General features: G+C 43.3%; 1 protein-coding gene across 1 annotated transcript; it reads right to left on the reverse strand.

The window, feature by feature from the left end:
• Positions 1-10,203: 10,203 nt before the first annotated feature.
• On the reverse strand, positions 10,204-18,374 carry LOC111975894 (mitochondrial import inner membrane translocase subunit TIM44-like). Its single transcript, XM_024004576.2, is given in 13 exon segments — positions 10,204-10,859; positions 11,444-11,554; positions 11,651-11,740; positions 11,918-11,968; positions 12,358-12,482; positions 12,589-12,681; positions 13,797-13,882; positions 14,133-14,269; positions 14,514-14,663; positions 16,177-16,257; positions 16,442-16,618; positions 17,524-17,628; positions 18,266-18,374. Coding segments are annotated over 13 exon segments (1,356 nt in total). The 5' UTR covers positions 18,296-18,374; the 3' UTR covers positions 10,204-10,739.
• Between the last annotated feature and the right edge of the window lie 1,035 nt (positions 18,375-19,409).

Here is a 19,409-nt window from a genome sequence, read left to right on the forward strand (position 1 = left end):
TTTTATTAGATCCATAACTATGACATATAGTCCATAACATGAATATAGGTCCATAACATATAGGTAAGTCCATAACATGGAATAGTAGGTCCATAACATAGGTTAGGTCCATAAATATATATAGGTCCATAACATATAGGGTAGTCCATACATGATTAGTCCATAACATGATAGGGTAGGTCCATAACATGACATGATAGGTCCATAACATCATAGGTAGGTCCAATACATGATATATAGGTCCATAACCATGAATATATAGGTCCATAACATGATATATAGGTCCATAACATGATTAGGTAGGTCCATAAACATTATATATAGTCCATAACATGATAAGGGTAGATCCATAACATGATAGGGTAGATCCATAACATGATATATAGGTCCATAACATGATATATAGGTCCATAAAATGATATATAGCGTCATAACATGATAGGGTAGGTCCATAAGATGCAGCATGGTGAAGTCATTTGTACTACATAACGTAACTGACATAACTACATCTAAACATTTATCTTTCTGTGTGCATACTGCTCTGGCTATCCCTTAGTCAATGAGGAGGGCTGGAGAGACACAGATGCTGTATTTTAAACTGCATTATCCTATGTTTGCAGGAATTGTCTGCACAGCAGAAAATGCAAATTTGTAGTGTATTTGAGGATTAACAAGGCTTTAACTATGTAATTTCCACTTAATGTGCCCTAACAAAAAATGTATCAACCCCTCAAAAATGTCCATTAATTATTATCCACTAATTCATTATAATTTCCTGCTGTAGCAAACTGGCTCAAATTAAGATACTCATTTTAAAATCCTCCCTGGCGTAGCATCACCAGAGAATTAATTCTGGCTACATTAAAATGATTGATAATTTTCATGAATTAATGACAAAAAATATAAATAGATTAATAAGGAATAAGGGCTGAGTGGCACCAGAGAGGCAGCCAGCCGCGGCCATGCCTTGTATCACTTTCACATTCGATTTCCCCCTCACATCTTTTACTGAGAGTTTCCAGTGGAGAGAAACTCGCCCAGACCCTCATGCACCTCACGTGCACATGCAAGCACACACACACACACACACACACAACACACAGCACACACACACATACACACACACACACACACACACACACACACACACACAACACACACACACACACATCAACACACACACACACACACACACACACACACACACACACACACACACCACACACACACACACCACACACACAACACTACACTACACATACACACACACACATACACACCAATCACACACACATACACACACACACATACACACACAAAACAACATCACACACACACATACACACATACACGCAGGGCCTGGCTAGAGTTAAAGAAAGCACTTTAACCAGGATATGTCTCCAGTGGTTTAACTGGATGTCCTCTGGATTAACCCTTGAAGCCCCCCCTCTCTAGTTTAATGGCTCAATATTTTCTAGTGTACTAAACATTAGGAACATTTGACACTTCCTGATATTGAGTTGCACCTTCTTTTGCCCTCAGAACAGCCTCAATTCGTTGGCCATGACTTACAAGGTGTCGAAAGCGTTCCACAGGGATGCTGGCCCATGTTGGACTCCAAGCTTCTCACAGTTGTGTCAAATTGCCTGGATGTCATTGGGTGGTGGACCATTTTTGATACACACGGAAAACAGTTGAGCGTGAAACACCCATCACCTACTATCATACCCCGGTCAAAGGCACGTTAATATTTGTGTCTTGCCAATTCACCCTCTGAATGGCGCACATACACAATCCATGTCTCAATTGCCTCAAGGTTTAAAAATCCTTCTTTAACCTGTCTCCTCCCCATCATCTACACTGATTGAAGTGGATTTAACAAGTGACATCAATAAGGGATCACAGCTTCACCTGGATTCATCTGGTCAGTCTGTGTCTTGAAATATGTTTTCTACACTCAGTGTAGTTGTCTATGTAATGTGATTAACAGCAGACTGGGTTCAATTTTGTTTAATCACAGGCTTGTCTGGAGTCATCAGAAAGGACTGACAGGGAGTGTCCCTCAGATATCAGCAGAGTGATTGAGGTCTTCAGTCCAATCAGTCTGGATCTCCATGGCCCAGGGAGGAAGGAGTTCAGGCTTCCCTATCCGAGGAGTGACCAACCAGGCAGGAAATGCATGTCAGGCCCTCGAACCAACTGCCACCAGCTCCATCCAACCACTGATAACAAATCCTCATCTAAAATTAAAGCACATCAAAAGCAATTATTTACAGAGTTTAAGATGACAGTTGACTAGAAAAAAATTCATTTTTTGAAACTCCTCACCTCATATAAGTAATGCTTTTCCATTATTTGATGACCTCTGCCAGGTATTGGGTCGAATTAAAGTTCTGCTCTAGTAATTAAATCTAGGTAATAGATGTCCACGTCATAAACTAGGAAATACCCCGCGCCATCATCGTAAGTACACAAAAAAATGATATTTTTTCTAAGGCAACTGCTCTCATACCTTTAATAACTCTGTCGAGAACTGTTGCAATTTGCTTTTGATGCTGCTTTAAATTTTTATTGTGGAAGGATTTCTTGCCTGTTTTAATCAGTGGTTGGATGGAGCTGGTGAGCAGTTTGTTCGGGCCTGAAACATGCAATTCCTTGCCTGTTGTGTCACTCCTCGGATAAGGAACCTAACCTCCGTCCTCCTGGCCACGGGAGCAGACGAAGGGGAAGGAATCACCCGCCCAATCCGGATATCTGAGGACCAACGCCCTCCGCACCCTATCTGTAGACTCTCACAAGATACAGGCCTGGTAATTTAAAACAAAAGACAGACCCATCTGCCTGGTATTACATACATAGACAAGCACCACGGAGTGTAGAAAACAGGGCGAACAAGAGCCAAAGATCCCTTAGTGATGGTCACTGGGAAACCACAATGTGACTGAATAAGATGGAAGCAGGCAAGATGAAGGAAGTTTCTGACAAGGCAGGTAAATTATGTTGGCCAAATGATTTCTGCAACAAACTAAAGTTGATTTGTATTGATAGGGACTCTCCTGATTGCATGGGGGAAATCACTGAGTCAAGCAGAGTCCATAGACTGTGTCTCTCAAAATTCACAGTTTTTAGGATAAAGTCTGAGGAAAGCCCATAAAAGTTCTTCAAGGGGAAGTTCAGATTTTGAATGACCATTTGATCACAGTTGACCTGACCATGAACACCTGACTGTGAACACCTGACTGAATACAATGAATTAAGTTTAGTCGCGCTGAGGTTGGCAGGTCAGCGGACAATCGCTTGTTAGTCTGGTAACCGACCTGACCTACGTGGTGTTAGCTGAAGCAAATGCACGAGAAGCTTCAACGGAGCCATGAAGGCATTCACTAGACTAGACCAGGGTGGGGTGGAGAGAGAGGGAGAGAGAGAGAMAGGGGGAGGGAGGAGTGGGGGAATTAACATTTCTAATTGGCTCTGCTGTCTTCATCAGTCACCAGCAAAGGGAGGTGGTGTGGACATCGGGTTGATTTTGATATTTTTATCTGGGATTTAATTTCCTCCCTTTTCATATTTTATCAAAAGCTTCCCCTGCTTCCTAAATCTCCTCCCTCCTCCTCCCCTCTCCCCTGCGCCTGCTATCCATCATGCGATCTGACTTTAATATGCTTTAGCGAGGAATATAAGCCATTCATCACGCTGGCGAGGCCCAGGCACTGCCATGCGGCACATTTCATAGGCCAGTAAGAGGCGGCGGAGGCCAGCTGTAGCGCTGCTAATACTGCCATTTATTCCGACAGGCAGAGCCGGATACATCCGTCACTCCCAGCTGTCTCACCAGACACCCCCGGCCACGCCTTTTATGGAGCCATGAGCCGCTCCTTAGTAAACATCATTTTGTCTCTTGATTGGCCTTTTGTATGGAAGAAAGAGAAGGGAAGAGGATAGGGCGAGGGGTAGAGGGAGAGAGTAGAGAGAGAGAGAGAGAGAGAGAGAAAAAAAGACAGACAGACGGACCGACACAGACAGAGAGTATGTCTGTAAGTCAAGGTGCACTTTGTGAATAGATACAGAGATACAGTAGTTACTTACAAAGTACAGGAAGATTTAAAAATGAAACCCCTCAAGCTTTTACCATCTTTACTCCTTAAGGGAAATCAGGGCTGGACTCACCTATAGAGTTTTTTAGCAGTATGKCACTATGGGACCTCAATATTCCAGGAATAATAAGTCACTATTACCTAAAAGTGCTAAATCATAGATTTCAACATCTGGAATTAGCATGCATAGTTATGTAAGTCACAGTGCTAATTAGCCATTTTTAATAAATGAAAGACACTATTATGACTGATAAATACTATACCATATAATTACAGTACAATGAATACAATACATACAACTATGGGTTCAGTTCTTTAAGCTCATTCCATACTTCCCTATAATGAACTGTGTGTAGTTCACTATAACCCCAACACTCTCTCAATCTCTCAACTAATCCTTAATGAAATACAGTAAATCGTGCTGAGCAAAGCCAGCTGTAGCTAATTGTGGTGACATGGTTGCCTTGCTAGTTCTTGTAAAGTCACTCAACTGGTCTTTAAGTCTGACTAAAGACCTGACTGTCAGCAGTTTAATTTTTCTCAACCCTTTCCCCCTCCTCATACTCATTCTCACGCACATCCTTCAGCTGTCAAATTAATCTCACTCGCTGCTCACTATATAACCCTGACCTCCATTACTATTGATGATGGGAGTGCCATGTTTTATCCCTCCTGTCATTTCACAGTCATGCTAATAGWAAAGTACAGCAAACCAACCAGACTAAGGGGAAACCACTGTACCTTTTGAATGCATAGCTGCACTTAACCTAGTCCATTTCTCCTGTCAGAACACCTAGCTAGCATACAGCCTCTTAACTTGGGCTCCTCTACCTTCTCAGTCTCATTTGAACTCCTGGTCTATATTTCATCCTATCTTTCCTCTTATCCTCCCATCTCAGAGTAGAAAAATGTATCGCAACGTTTCTAGTTACTTGTGTCTTTACAACAGTGGTCACCAACCCTTGCCCTGGAGAGCTGCAGGTTTTGTTCTAGCCCAGCTCAATAGCCCACTGCTTCAAGTAATTGCTCTTTGGGCTGTCTCTCCATCTGGATCTCCCCATGGTTTCTCTATGGAGGGGATACTCCTGACTTGAGTTACCTCCCAGCTGCTTCTACACGTTAATGAATGCCTGGTGGTGTTGAGGATCTGCCCTGTTGTGATTTAGTGGGTCTCTGTAATAACTGAAATAGTGCCTGGGGCTGAGCGGAGTGGAAACGTAATCCAATAGGACCTCCATCACTATTAGGGTTATTGATAGGGCATTGAGAGCAGGGACGGGGCTACCCTGTGGCCCACCCCACTGCTCCACACACTGATTTACTCTTACTGTCGTTGAACCAGAGCAAACAATAGCTTGAGGGAAGGGAAGGGGAGCCCCCACACATATTACTCACAAAGATACAGATGGCAGGTGTATGGCAACCCCCAACACAGACAAGGCTTCTCGTCTCTCCTTCTCTTCACTCTCCTTTCACTCAACCTCAAAGCCATCTATTCCATTATTTCCATCATGATGGAATGATGCCTGGTCACTGAATTTTCATACTGAAAGAGAAATACAMACTAACATGTTGGCACAACATCCTCTCACCTGTGTAAATGATTTCAATTACGAACCCATCACTTTGATATTCATGCACCAGCTTATACAGATAGTACTAGGTGTGCATTACTGTATCCCAGGTACACTGTCTGGGMCCCCTGCCAAAAGATAATGGCCGTGGCTGACTCTCCCAGACAACTTATGAAGCCATTTGTGTCTGGTTAAGACAGGAAGTTGTATTTACAGCCCGGCTCCTTTTGTACTTTTACAGAAATCATCTCTGTCTCCCTCCTGACAAAGGCAGATATGACTGGCCACTAAATCTTCTGGCAAATGGCCGCCCTAAACAGCACCAACAGAGGCTCAAGGGGCAGAATCATGGATTCTCGTAAAGAATCCACCCTCACAATTGAAGAACTGTGTGTGTGTGTGTGTGTGTGTGTGGTGTGTGTGTGTGTGTGTTGTGTGTGTGTGTGTGTGTGTGTGTTGGTGTGTGTTGTGTGGTGTTGTGTGTGTGTTGTGTTGTGTGTGGTGTGTGTGTCCCCACAAGGTTAGCTGTACAAGACTTGTGTGTGTGTGTGTGCGGGCGAGAGAGAGAGAGATTGCGCCCAAGCTTGGCTGTTCTCCTCCTCTGCGCCCGATGCTAATGTGCGGGCTGTGAGTTACGGCACGTCCACCCTCCCCCCCGTTCCCCCTCGTCTCTCCGCAGAGATGGCAGGGACAGAGAYGAGACTGGTCAGTGCACAGTCCTAACACATTAGTGCTGAGCAGGCGTGCCGATGTCACACACTATCCTAGACCCTGATCTCCAATGCAAAACAAAGAATCAGAATCTAAAATGGCCTCTCTATTCGATTAGTGATAGATATATTCATGACAGATGGTTTTCCCACCCATCTGATATCGCTGGCTTATCTTATAGGAGAGGAGAGGTATGAAAAGGAGATAAGGTTATTATTTGACAGGGGATTTGATGAGGACAAAAAGTAGCGAAGCTGGAAAGTCCTGGAGAGCATCACTCACTCAACCAATAACAAGATTGTCTTTATGAAAAGATGAGAATGAGGAGATGAGGAAGATAACTTTTAAGAACAAGTCATTGTAATAAAAAGCAATATCCCCAAACAAAACTGAGGAAGTTGCAGAGGAAKATCCATTATCAGCATTTTTAGACCAAGATAATGTCACTACTGTCCTGCATGTTGAAGTATTAAAAGATGAATGTGATTTAACCTTGAAAGTGTATTACAGAACACCAGTAAGACCATGGGCTTAATGAGACTGAATTTGGGGACTCGGGATAATGAGAAACCCAGTGAGAGGGATGAAGAATGATTGTGTTAGTCTCACCACCCCAGACAGACAAATCAACTACCAGTCCCACTGTGCCTACTCTCTGGTGTACAGCACACAGCCTTGTTACTGTACTCCGACCGTACACAGTCACGGACACAGCCACCACCGCACACGGCAGCTCTCACACACACACACGCTCTCTTTCTCTTTCTCTCTCTCCCTGGCCTCTAGACCATTCAGAGAAGTATGGTCCACTCGAGACAAATAGACGGATCTTTAGTTGTGTGGTCTCCAAAAGCTTAATGAGCATCTTCCCGATTCTGAGGTTCTTTTTCAGAGCGAACATTTCAACAACATGATGACAACTGAGAAACATACTCCTGGTTTTTACTTGAGGGGTTGAGGTTTCTCCTCACTTGCTTGCTCACCTGTGGCAATTCCTCTATTACAAACAGAGGGATAAAGGAGGGGGTGTTGCTGGATAGGGTGAAGGGTACTGGGGGAACTCAATTACAGCCAACTTAATAGAGCATCAGAAAAGGAGGAAGAGAGGGAGATTAAATTAATAGAATAATTGTATTTTTATAAAAAAATATATTTAACCTTTATTTAAGAATGACAGGCATGAAAAACTTAAACTTCACAGGTGGGCAAGTGTCAGAGATGGCCATTTGCCTGACTATAACCATGAATACTGAATATATCACGTGAAATAATCTAGCTTTGCTGACAAGTGGTAGTGAATTGAATACTATAGTCAACTGACTTGAGGAATTGCTTTCCAGTCATCTTCCATTAAATGCATTCCAATTAGTTTGGTGTCCCTCAACTAGGAAAGATAACTGATGAAAAGTGGATATCGAAAGTACACTGAGTGTACAAAACATTAAGGACACCTGCTCTTTCCGTGACATAGACTGACCAGATGAATCCAGGTGAAAGCTATGATCCATTCTTGATGTCACTTGTTAAATCCACTTCAATCAGTGAAAATGAAGGGAAGGAGTCAGGTTAAATAATTATTTTTAAGCCTTGAGACAATTGAGACGTGGATTGTGTTTGTGCCATTCAGAAGGTGGATAGGCAAGAAAAAAAAATGTAAGTACCTTTGAGCGGGGAATGGTAGTACGTGCCAGGCGCACCGGTTTGTGTCAAGAACTGCAATTCTGCTGGGTTTCACACTCAACAGTTTCCCTTGTGTATCAACAATGGTCCACCACCCATAGGACATCCAGCCAACTTGCAGGCCAGTCAAGTTCTTCCACACCGATCTCGACAAACCATTTCTTTATGGACCTCGCTTTGTGCATAGGGGCATTGTCATGCTGAAACAGAAAAGGGCCTTCCCCAAACTATTGCCACAAAGTTGCAAGCACAGAATCATCTAGAATATCATTGTATGCTGTAGCATTAAGATTTCCCTTCACTGGAGCTAAGGGACCTAGCCCGAACCATAAAAACAGCCCCAGAACATTATTCCTTTTCCACCAAACTTAACAGTTGGCACTATTCATTGGGGCAGGTAGCGTTCTCCTGGCATCCGCCAAACCCAGATTCGTCCGTCAGACTGCCAGATGTTGAAGAGTGATTCGTCACTCCAGAGAACGCATTTCCACTGCTCCAAAGTCCAATGGCGGTGAGCTTTACACCACTGCAGCCAACGCTTGGCATTGGGCATGGTGATCTTAGACTTGTGTGCGGCTGCTCTGCCATGGAAACCCATTTTATGAAGCTCCCGACGAACAGTTCTTGTGRTGACGTTGCTTCCAGAGGCAGTTTGGAAGTCGGTTGAGAGTGTTGCAACCGAGGACAGACTAACTTTACGCGCTACAGCACTCGGCGGTCCTGTACTGTGAGCTTGTGTGGCCTACCACTTTCCTGGTGAGCCGTTATTGCTCCTAGATGTTTCCACTTCACAATCAGTTTCATGAGGAATGCTTCTCCAAGTCTTGAAGGAGTTCCCACATATGCTGAGCACTTGTTGGCTGCTTTTCCTTCACTCTGCAGTCCAACTCATCCCAAACCATCTCAATTGTGTAGCACACCAGCTAGGGGGATCCATCATCACAGACAGCCCTGAAATAGGTTGGCTACTTACTACCATGTATGAATCAATAGGCAGGAGGTGGGCTTGTTCATCAATTTTTCCAAGGCCCGGGTAATCAATCCTGGTGCATCAAAGCTGGTAGCATCCACATCCACCCACCGTTCTCAGCAAGCCCCGCTGCTCTGCATTCCACTAGCTGTGCTGGACGCCCTCACAGGGGTAATGGGTGACATCAGTCATGATAAGGCCTACTTTCCATGTATTGTAGCGTACTCTACAGTCAGACCTTCACATGCAGGAAAGGACAAGTAAGGACACTGGCTTACAGGGAGTCTATAGAACATATTGTCTCTCTGTTTTGAAATATATTCTGTTCTTCAGTCAGAGAATAAAAAGCGTGCACATCCTCAGTTGGGAAACTTTACAAGTGTGCTCATTCTCAGGTTTCAAAATGGCAGCCATCTACCTGTTATGACACTCATGGGCTGAAGTTCAACAAGTTACATAAACCAAAACAAGTTTAGCATTAAAAACAAATAACATGGTTGGAATTCATAAAAGTTTATTAAGTTGACTCATTTTGGCCATGACGTAATGAGAAACTACCATCATAAAAATCCCCAGTATGTGGAGCCTTCTGTCTATGCCAAGTGGGCTTGATATAAAAACAAACACTCAAGTATGACATACACTGATCTCAGGAGGGAAAAAGCTAAATAGCAGCAAATCACAATACAATGAGTTGTCAGAAGAGTGGTGGATCCACGTGTACATAAACATCTGTCTCTATTAATAATGAGGTCTGACTAGCCCCTTGTGTGGCACCATTGTGTTAGGACTGTTTAGCAGCATGGCGTTGTTTGGAGGCCTTATAAAAAAACATTGGAATTCCAAATCTACTGTGTGCCATACCACCAAGTTCACAGATGCTAAATGGCTGAATGCTAATTAGTGACACTAAAACAATAGTGTTAATATTTGGTTCAACAGAATTTTTTTTTTGGATTTGTCCTCAAAAAATATATATTAAAAAATAATAATAAGCTCATGCCATACATTGAAGTCCCAATTCGTTGAGGTTTTAATAATAAACAGTTTGCCGTCAAAAATATCAGCAGATATTTCCAAGTGTATTTAAGGCAAGCCTAAACATTTTACAGCAAATGGGTACAAAAAACTCTTCAAACAAAATGTCTGAAGGTGAAGCAGGGTTTAAAAAAAAAAAAAAAGAGAGATTTTCTCAATCCAATAATTAGACTGGGCTATCATACAAATGTGTGTATAGGGCACTAGTGGACCACATGGCATCCAAAATGTCCTCCCCAAACTGGGAAGGCATCAACAGAGAAGCATTAAAAGACACCCTTCACTTTATCCTCAATCCTCCAGTTAACATAATTATGTCTAGGAGAGGAGGACAGTATCAACTTATCTGACCATGGTGTGACAGACAGAAGGACAGAGCGACTGCTCTGAGTGGACTACTGCCCCTAGAGTCACCCAGTGGGAACACAGGTCTATCCAGTCTGGGTCTCCTCTATCCTGGTCTGTGAAGACTACCAGTCTGGTACATGAGGGGCAGCCATAAGAGGCAGTCCACAGTGGGCCACCCAAAACCATGCTGGAAGAGGAGTTGCTGGGTTGCTGAAAGGGTCAGCACTGCTTGTTCATGTCCCTGTGGTAATTCCATGCTCCCCCGTCCAGCCCGCCTCCTCTTCTCCTCAGTCTTCCAGCCCTGGGTGTATGTGTGTGTTGGTCTCAGAGGATCTGTTCAGTGCTGGAGGCAGAGATATCCAGGAGTCTCCAGGCTGCGTAGGGGTTCAGCTCCTCTTGGTCTCGACACAGGGCCCACACYTACATCATCCTCAGCACCTTGTCCTGTGGGCCAAACAGACAAAGGTATTGGCAAGTTGAAAATTAAGTCACTTTTCAATGCTTTTGAGCAGGTGTCCAAAGTGTACAACCCTCCCTGCTAGCCTGTCCAGCTTATCCTCTCAGTGAGAGACAAGGGGGAAAAAAAGTTATCATCAACAATAGAACAAATAAAACGCCCAGCCTCCCTAAATCCCCTGGTAGTGCCTTGCGGTAGACTGAGGGAGTGCCAGTTTCCTGCGGCTGAGTGGATACCCTCCCATTAGGCCCAGCTCCCCCTCCTCCTCCAATCCAAAGACTCCCTGAGGTGCCCTCACTGGCCTATCAGACAGATTTACAGCTCAGGAGGCTTTCATGTGGAGTCTGGCTGACAGTCGGCAGGGGCTCAATAGACTAGTCTGGCTTCCTCTCTTTCGCTCATTCGAAAGATAAAGGGAGGAAGCCATTTTAGACTATAAGAGATGCACCCCCAGGTCTGAAACATTGCCATGTCTGATTAGCCAAGCTCAGAGACAAACAGAGCCCTGTTTGAATACTTTTACAATTGATCCTCATTTCCAGAGTAGAGATGGAGGGTGTATTCTACTCACAGGGTCTCCCTCTATGACGTCTCCTTTAGTGTTGCGGATCACCATGACCAGCTGGGCCTGGAAGGTGATGATCAGCACTGGACCCTGCTCCATCATCTTCCCCATGGCCAGCTGAACACACACACAATTAAAATACACTAGTAGAAAAGCAAATCCCACAAACAAATATTAGGATGAGACGGTCGTAAAAGGCCTAGGGTAACTCACATCAATGTTGTCTATGTCCAGGATCTTAGAGTGGAACTGCAGGCCCATAGCCCTGGCCTGTTGAATGGGGTGGGCCAGCTGGCTGTAAGTCTACACAAGACAGAGAGGTGTGGGTTAAGAACYACAAGGGCAGGAAAAAACAATTACTGAAAATCTCAACATCACTATTGCAGGTCTACATTTACAGTACTTCAAAAATAATAAATTCATCTTCAGCCGGTGTCCAAATGAATAGTCGATAAACTGGTCAATAAAAAAAGTGCTTACCGCTTCATAACACCAGTCCTTCAGAACCTCCAGCTCCCCTCGGATCATAGCCTGCAGACAGAAAGACAGAGAGGTAATGCAGACAGAGAGGTCAGAGTAGGGTGATATCCACACCTCAAGAGGCACTGCAGACATAGACAAATAAAAATTAAATAAATGTATCTGGACAGCGGGGAAAGAAGTGCTCCATTGATTTTACAATTTGTCTGGATATTCATCAGATTTAAGTGAGACAGACTAATGTTTCAAGTAATGTTCAAGATCGCAGATCGAAAAATGTGTATAGTGTCTCTATTAACTGCAGTGACATACAACTGTTACATGGAGGGTTCTCTCCCCCGAGTGTCTTCAGCTCAAAATGAGAAATCTGTTTTCCTACTGTATGCCTTCAACACAATCTGTACCGCACCAATGTCAGGGGAGGAAAGATATTTCTTTACCTCCAGGACGTTGGGTATGATGTCAAATTCACACTGCTTGAGGAAGACATCTTTGTCGAACGACGGATCCACCTTCAGAATCTCTGTCAGCACCTCAGACATCTCGGTCTTGGAGAAGAGCCCACCTGACCAGACATACACACAACTTTAAAACAAGAACAAAGACCGAGCCCACTAACCAAATACGTGATTGGGGTTAGGGTTGGTGGCATGGAGAAGTTAGTATGTTACCTAGGAGGTCGGTCATTTTATCTGTGACGGCACGAGACGCTCTGACGAGGGCATTCTCGCTCTCATCGTACTTCATCTTCATTTCGAAGAACCCTGGGAAGAGAACGCAAATAGTGAGTCATCTCAGTTAATTGCAGTGCATCAACGTCAAACAAAGAGTAACAGGCTGGGGGAAGATGTCATTTGCACTCAGCATAAGTAGTGTTACCCCAAGGTCAGGGCATTGAGTTGTATTGTATGGATCAAACACAGGGACTGAGCTGTGGGTCGTTGTACAGTATCGCTCTGATATGTGATTGATTACTTACTGTACTTCGCTGGCACATTCTCTGATAACACACGCAGTACCAACATACCCAGATTGAATTCCATGATGTATTTACAGTGTCAGGCAAGTTGTGATGTGACAATAAGAAACTTGATACAATTTATTTCTATTGACTTTGCACAATGTCCTTACTGTAAATCATAGCTCCTTTTCACAAGTCAGAAACATGATTTATAGTCGGTGCAGTTTCCTTAGGTAATGCTTAATTGCTTGCTCCCTGTATAAAGCTACGGTAAAAACCCACAACAGGAACAGTCGTTTAAGGCTCCTAGTAAAAAAAAAAAGCCACTGCTCCCCAGTCTCTCATCCCCGACCCCTAGGAAGTCCCTGGGCTCCCATTACCTGCTGCTCGTTAGTGAGGGCCCATTAGCACCAGGGTTTTAATAGGAGCAGGACACTGTTCACCCGTCTGATACAGCAGTCAATCAGCTAGCAGAGGGATCCCTGTCTACACTAGGTTCGGATCCCTTACAATGTGCACCCTCAAGACTATGATTTTGGAGACCGGAACGTTTCTGACTGCCAACCATGARGACAGTTCGAATTTGGAAATGTTCAAGGTAAAGTCAAAAGTTAAGGACAAAGGGCACTTAGTAAAGATAAACGCACCACGCCCAGCAGAGTAACAAGCACTAAGCCACTGATAGGTAGTTTATACACTTAGCCCCATCTACTGGACAAACGTTTTACAGTGGCAGACATTCATACCATTCTTTGACGTAGCAATAATGTAATATTTTAGAGTAATAACTCAGTCTTCATCATATAAATATCATCATCTTCCTACATTATGATTCGGAAAGGGTGATACTTAGACTGCAATGACTACGGCAGACATCAGAAAGATTAACAAACTGATAGTGAGACAGGCTGTCCTTACTGTTAAAAACCATGTTGTTATCCTTGAAGTCCTTCCACTGTGCGTACCATTTGGAGTCCTTGTGCAGCACCACCCCCATGGCCTCCCTAGAAAACAGATCACTGCTCAGTGCTCACGGCCATGCCACTACACACACACTTATCTAGACTAGAACTCATTTTCACCCTTACTGTGAATCCAAATTATACCTGCAAGTGCAATTTGGGCACTGATAAATATTGTGTGATATTGAGCTTGTCTGATAGACAAATTTTGAGTTCTAAAGATAATTCTGCTCAAATAAAAATCTAGAGCTCTACCGAAACAGAATGAGAGTGGGAGACTGTCAGCACGTACTCATTGGCCTCGAAGACCTTGTTCTCATTTTCTGCAGCCTTAGATGAAAAGTCACTCCTCTTCCGTAGTCTTTTGGGGGCCCGGTAGGGCCCACTCTGATTAAGGTCATCAATCTCCTTCTTCACACTCTCTATACCCTGTATGTGCACACACAGCAGGCTTTAGGGAAATGCATGGGCTGTTGTGATGAGCTCCCTAAGCAATGGGTTGTTTCTGTACATTCCCTCCTGATCATTTGACTTGCTTAGTTTATGCAGTGARAACCCCCAAAAAATGGAGCAAGTGATTTCTATAATGCAGTGAACATGACCAAACCCAGTATTTGACTTTGAAGTGCTGAATTGATCCTTTTGGACCTTGGAGAACCTATCCATTTCTCACCTGAGATATTGCCCTGAAGGCACCGGTCTTTCCCAGTTTCTCTCCACTCTTGGACACAGACTCCGCAGACGTCTTGGCTGTCTTCGCTGCTTCCTCCACGCCCTCRTTGATCTTCCTCCCTATATCTGTACGACTGACCTCTTCCAGACCCTAAAAACAAACAGACACTAACTTTTTGTCTGAGACACACACACACKCCGTTTCTGTTGACATGCCGAAGACATAGACCTACATACAGTGCATTCTGAAAGTATTCAGGCCCCTTAACTTTTGCTACATTACAGCCTTATTCTAAAATGGATTAAATAGTCCCCCCCCCCCATCAATCTACACACAATACCCCATAATGACAAAGCAAAACCAGGTTGACATTTTTGCAAATGTATAAAAAACATCACATTTACATAAATATTCAGACCCTTTACTCAGTACTTTGAAGCACCTTTGGCAGCGAAATCAGCCTCGAGTCTCCTTGGGTATGACGATACGAGCTTGGCACACCTGTATTTAGGGAGTTTCTCCCATTATTTTCTGCAGATCCTCTCAAGCGCTGTCAGTTTGGATGGGGAGCTTCGCTGCGCAGGTATTTTCAGGTCTCTCCAGAGATGTTCGATCYAGTTCAAGCCCGGGCTCTGGCTGGGCCACTTAAGGACATTCAGAGACTTTTTCCGAAGACTCTTCTGCATTGTCTTGGCTGTGTGCTTAGGGTCATTGTCTTGTTGGAAGATGAATCTTCACCCCAGTCTTAGGTCCTGAGCGCTCTGTACTTTACTTGGTTCATATTTCCCTTGATCCTGACTAGTCTCGCAGTCCCTGCCGCTGAAAAACAAACCCCACAGCATGATGCTGCCACCCCCATGGTTCATGTGAAGCTTGGCATTCAGGCCAAAGAGTTCAATCTTGGTTTCATCAGACCAGATAACCTTGTTTCTCATGGTCAGAGTCTTTAAGTACCTTTTGGCAAAACTCCAAGTGGGCTGTCATGTGCGTTTTACTGACAGGCGGCCAGCTCTAGGAAGAGTCTTGGTGGTTCCAAAATTATTCCATTTAAGAATGATCGAGGCCACTGTTTTCTTGGGGACCTTCAATGCTGCAGACATTTTTTGGTAATCTTCCCCAGATCTGTGCCTCGACACAATCCTGTGTCGGAGCTCTACGGACAATTCCTTCAACCTCATGGCTTGGTTTTGCTCTGACATGCACTGTCAACTGTGGTACCTTATAAAGACAGGTGTGTGCCTTTCCAAATCAATGCATTGATTTTACCACAGGTGGACACCAATTAAGTTGTAGAAACATCTCAAGGATGATCAATGGAAACAAATGCACCTGAGCTCAATTTTGAGTGTCATAGCAAAGGGTCTGAATACTTATGTAAATAAGGTATCTGTTTTTATTTTTAATACATTTCCAAACATTTCTAAAACCCTATTTTTGCTTTGTCATTATGGGGTAAAATAAGAGGAAAAAATTATTCATCAATTTTAGAATAAGGCCGTAACGTAACAAAATGTGGAAAAAGTCAAAGGGTCTGAATACTTTCCGATGGCACTATGTAATTCATGTCAATGTTTCCATTTAATTGACAGCATGCAGCTCTACATTTACCATGCTCAAGTTTAGTCATCAAGGCTGATGAGTAACTAAACAGCAATCCATGTACCTCTTTCACAGTCTCTGAGAAGGTCCCTAACTTCTTCTTCAGAACTTCAGACGTCTTCACAGTTTCAGACTCTATGGTTTGCTAAGGAAGTAAAATAGTGAAGGAAAGAAATCAAGTAATTATTCAATCCAACCTGCATAACAACATCCTTTGTCCAATGTGACAATGAAACAACACGTGACATGCGCTTCAAATCATTTGCTGGGCCACAAATGTCCACCTGAAGATCAAGGAATAAAGCTGTTCAAAGGATGGCAGCACTTACATATTTCCTCCGAGCTTGCTTCAGAGCTTCTGATTCCTCCAACTTTTTGGCCTCCTCACGAAACTTCTTGATGTTCTCCTTCATTTCCTTGTTCTTGCTGAGCTCCTGCTTGAGGTTGTCCAAGAACCCCCCAAAGAAGCCCTTTCGGCCACCTCCCCTGTCTGATGCATATCGTACCTAGAGCAAGATATAGGCATTGCATGAGTTGGAGAAAGGGGAACACACACTATATATACACAAAAGTATGTGGACACCCCATTCAAATTTGTGGATTCAGCTATTTCAGCCACACCTGTTGCTGACAGGTGTATACAATCAAGCACACAGCCATGCAATCTCCATAGAAACATTGCCAGTAGAAGGTCCTTACTGAAGAGCTCAGTGACTTTCAATGTGGCACCGCATAGGATGCCACTTCTCCAACAAGACCGCTTGTCAAATTCCTGGCCTGGTCAACTATAAGTGCTGTTATTGTGAAGTTGAAACGTCTAGGAGCAACAACAGCTCAGACGCGAAGTGGTAGCCCACACAAGCGCAGAGAACGGGACCGTTGAGTGCTGAAGCGGTCCATACAGAAATGTTTTGTTGAGATCGGTGTGGAAGAACTTGACTGGCCTGCACAGAGCCCTGACCTCAATCTTATCGAACACCTTTGGGATAAATTGGAACACTGACTGCAAACCAGGCCTAATCACCCAACATCAGTGCCCGACCACACTATTGCTCTTGTAGCTGAATGGAAGCAAGTCCCCGCAGCAATGTTCCAACATCTAGTGGAAAGCCTTCCCAGAAAAGTGGAGGCTGTTATAGCAGCAAAGATGGGACCAACTCCATATTAATGACCATGATTTTAGAATGTGATGTATGACGAGCAGGTGTACACATACTTTTGGTCGTGTATTTCTGCATAGGAATCAAAGAATTTTGGTTATCTGACTACTTCTGCATTCAACAAGAGTACATTGTTGGACAAGACAAGTTGGCTAAAGCAGAAATGGGATTTACACACAGCCTGCACTTTGAATGTTAATGCTACTAGTACGCAATTAATGATTATCACAAAGGGGAACAGTCACTGTTACCTGTGAAGAACTTGTGAGAGACCCACATATCCTGTATACATGAGGTTTGTTGTGTAGGAGCAAATATGAAGGACTGGAGACAAGCAAACTTCTTCTGACACACAGCTAGAGAGAGAAATACACAATTAGAAATAATCATTATAAAATTGTGTTCTGGCCACATTATGATTGGCAGAGAAGATTTGTTAGACCTACAATTTAAGTGCCCAAGAGAATTGATGTTGCCACCTCAGAGATCATGATTGCAAAAATGTTGAAGACAACATAGCCTTTATTGCTTATGAAATTAACAGATTCCTCCTACTAGCTACAATTGTTAACTTTGGCCTATACAGTTTTATTTCATTTTCAAAAATTACTTTGAGGGTTAAAAAAACCTTCAGAGTCTTGTGCAATTGAATGTGACATGTAAACGATATCCATGTCATCTGTCTATGCTATTGAAATAAGTGTGCAAAAGTGTAAATGATGCATATTCGAAATGTGCATACAGAGAGCAGCAAACTACTGCTTGGTACACATTTTATACGGTTATGAATCAAGGGCCAAACACCGGCACGACACAAGATTCCATTCAGAGAAGTCTTGCTGCTAAATTAGTCTGATTCGGCGTTAAAACGTATTGCAGTGGAGAAGGCGGTTCGAGTATATAAGCATTCCATCGCTATTTTCAATAATATATTAAGTTAATTATTTCTGGTTAAAAGACAATGTGGAAAAATATGTTTTAATGACAACTAACCTGGTAACACTGACACAAGGAGGCCGCCATCTTGGTTGCATTGCCTGTGACCTTTCCCGCTGATGACCTTCTGACGTATATGTGGAGGAGCCTGAAGAAAGTTGGACATTTTCGCCTTAAGCGAAAAATAAATAGTTCGGGTCGGATGAAAGCACCAACTTTGTCACATAGGCAGATGCATGCATCATGATTAAAAATATATTATTTTCAAAAGCAAAAATCCAGACCAGGAGAGGTGTTAGCAGTAGCACCAACTATGGCTCGGACAAGGATAGAACAATGTGTTATAAGAATATTTGGTTTTGTATAAAAGAAAACAAACAGACACCGACAGCAACACATACAAATAAGTAATGCCTGATAATGCGCAAGTACTGTATCACTGCCGCTTTAGGCGCTGGTCCATATGCTGAATGAGAAAGAAAATAAGCGGATGTTAAAAAAAAACGCTAACCCATACAAGATGGGTGAAAATTTGGACACTGCAGCGACAGGCTAGAGGTCAAGTTAGCTAGATATTTATCCAACATTAGCAAGCTAAGTAGCAAACATTTCCGCAATACCATTGCTTTTACTTTCAAAGAACATATGGGATTCTCTCCGAACTCACAAGCTTCCCTCTTCGTGAAGGTATTGTACAAAAAGAACCGGCAGACTACATTTAGAGCATCACACGAGGGATTTCTAATCTCCTGACCACCAAGGCATTTGAACTGACATTCATTGAGGAAAGTAGTTAGCTGCCATCACATGTTGCTATGATAAACAAATTGCTTCTCCACTCTATTCCATAGTTTACTCACACAAGCTTAGTAACTTCTTGCCTAGCCAAATGATCGTTCTTTAGATAGCTAGCCAGTTATTAATGATTGTTTCTGTGTTGAAGGATATGGATGCATCAGATGACATCCCCTCATCTATTGCAGAGAACTACCTCAGGCCGAGTGTGAGTAACAGCGGGGACAACAGTAATGAGCCTGACTTGCAGGTTCAGAAGTGAGACAGCTCTGCAGTTTCAGCTACATTTCYCCTAGAAGAGAAATTTGGAGAAAGTGTCAGACCTTCCAGCGTGAACAGACAGTTGTTTCGTGTTACTGGGATTCTAATTTATATTTTCTATAGTTCTTTATTTTTATACCCAGTG

Source organism: Salvelinus sp. IW2-2015, linkage group LG16 (assembly GCF_002910315.2).
Source record: "Salvelinus sp. IW2-2015 linkage group LG16, ASM291031v2, whole genome shotgun sequence".
Taxonomy (NCBI): domain Eukaryota; kingdom Metazoa; phylum Chordata; class Actinopteri; order Salmoniformes; family Salmonidae; genus Salvelinus; species Salvelinus sp. IW2-2015.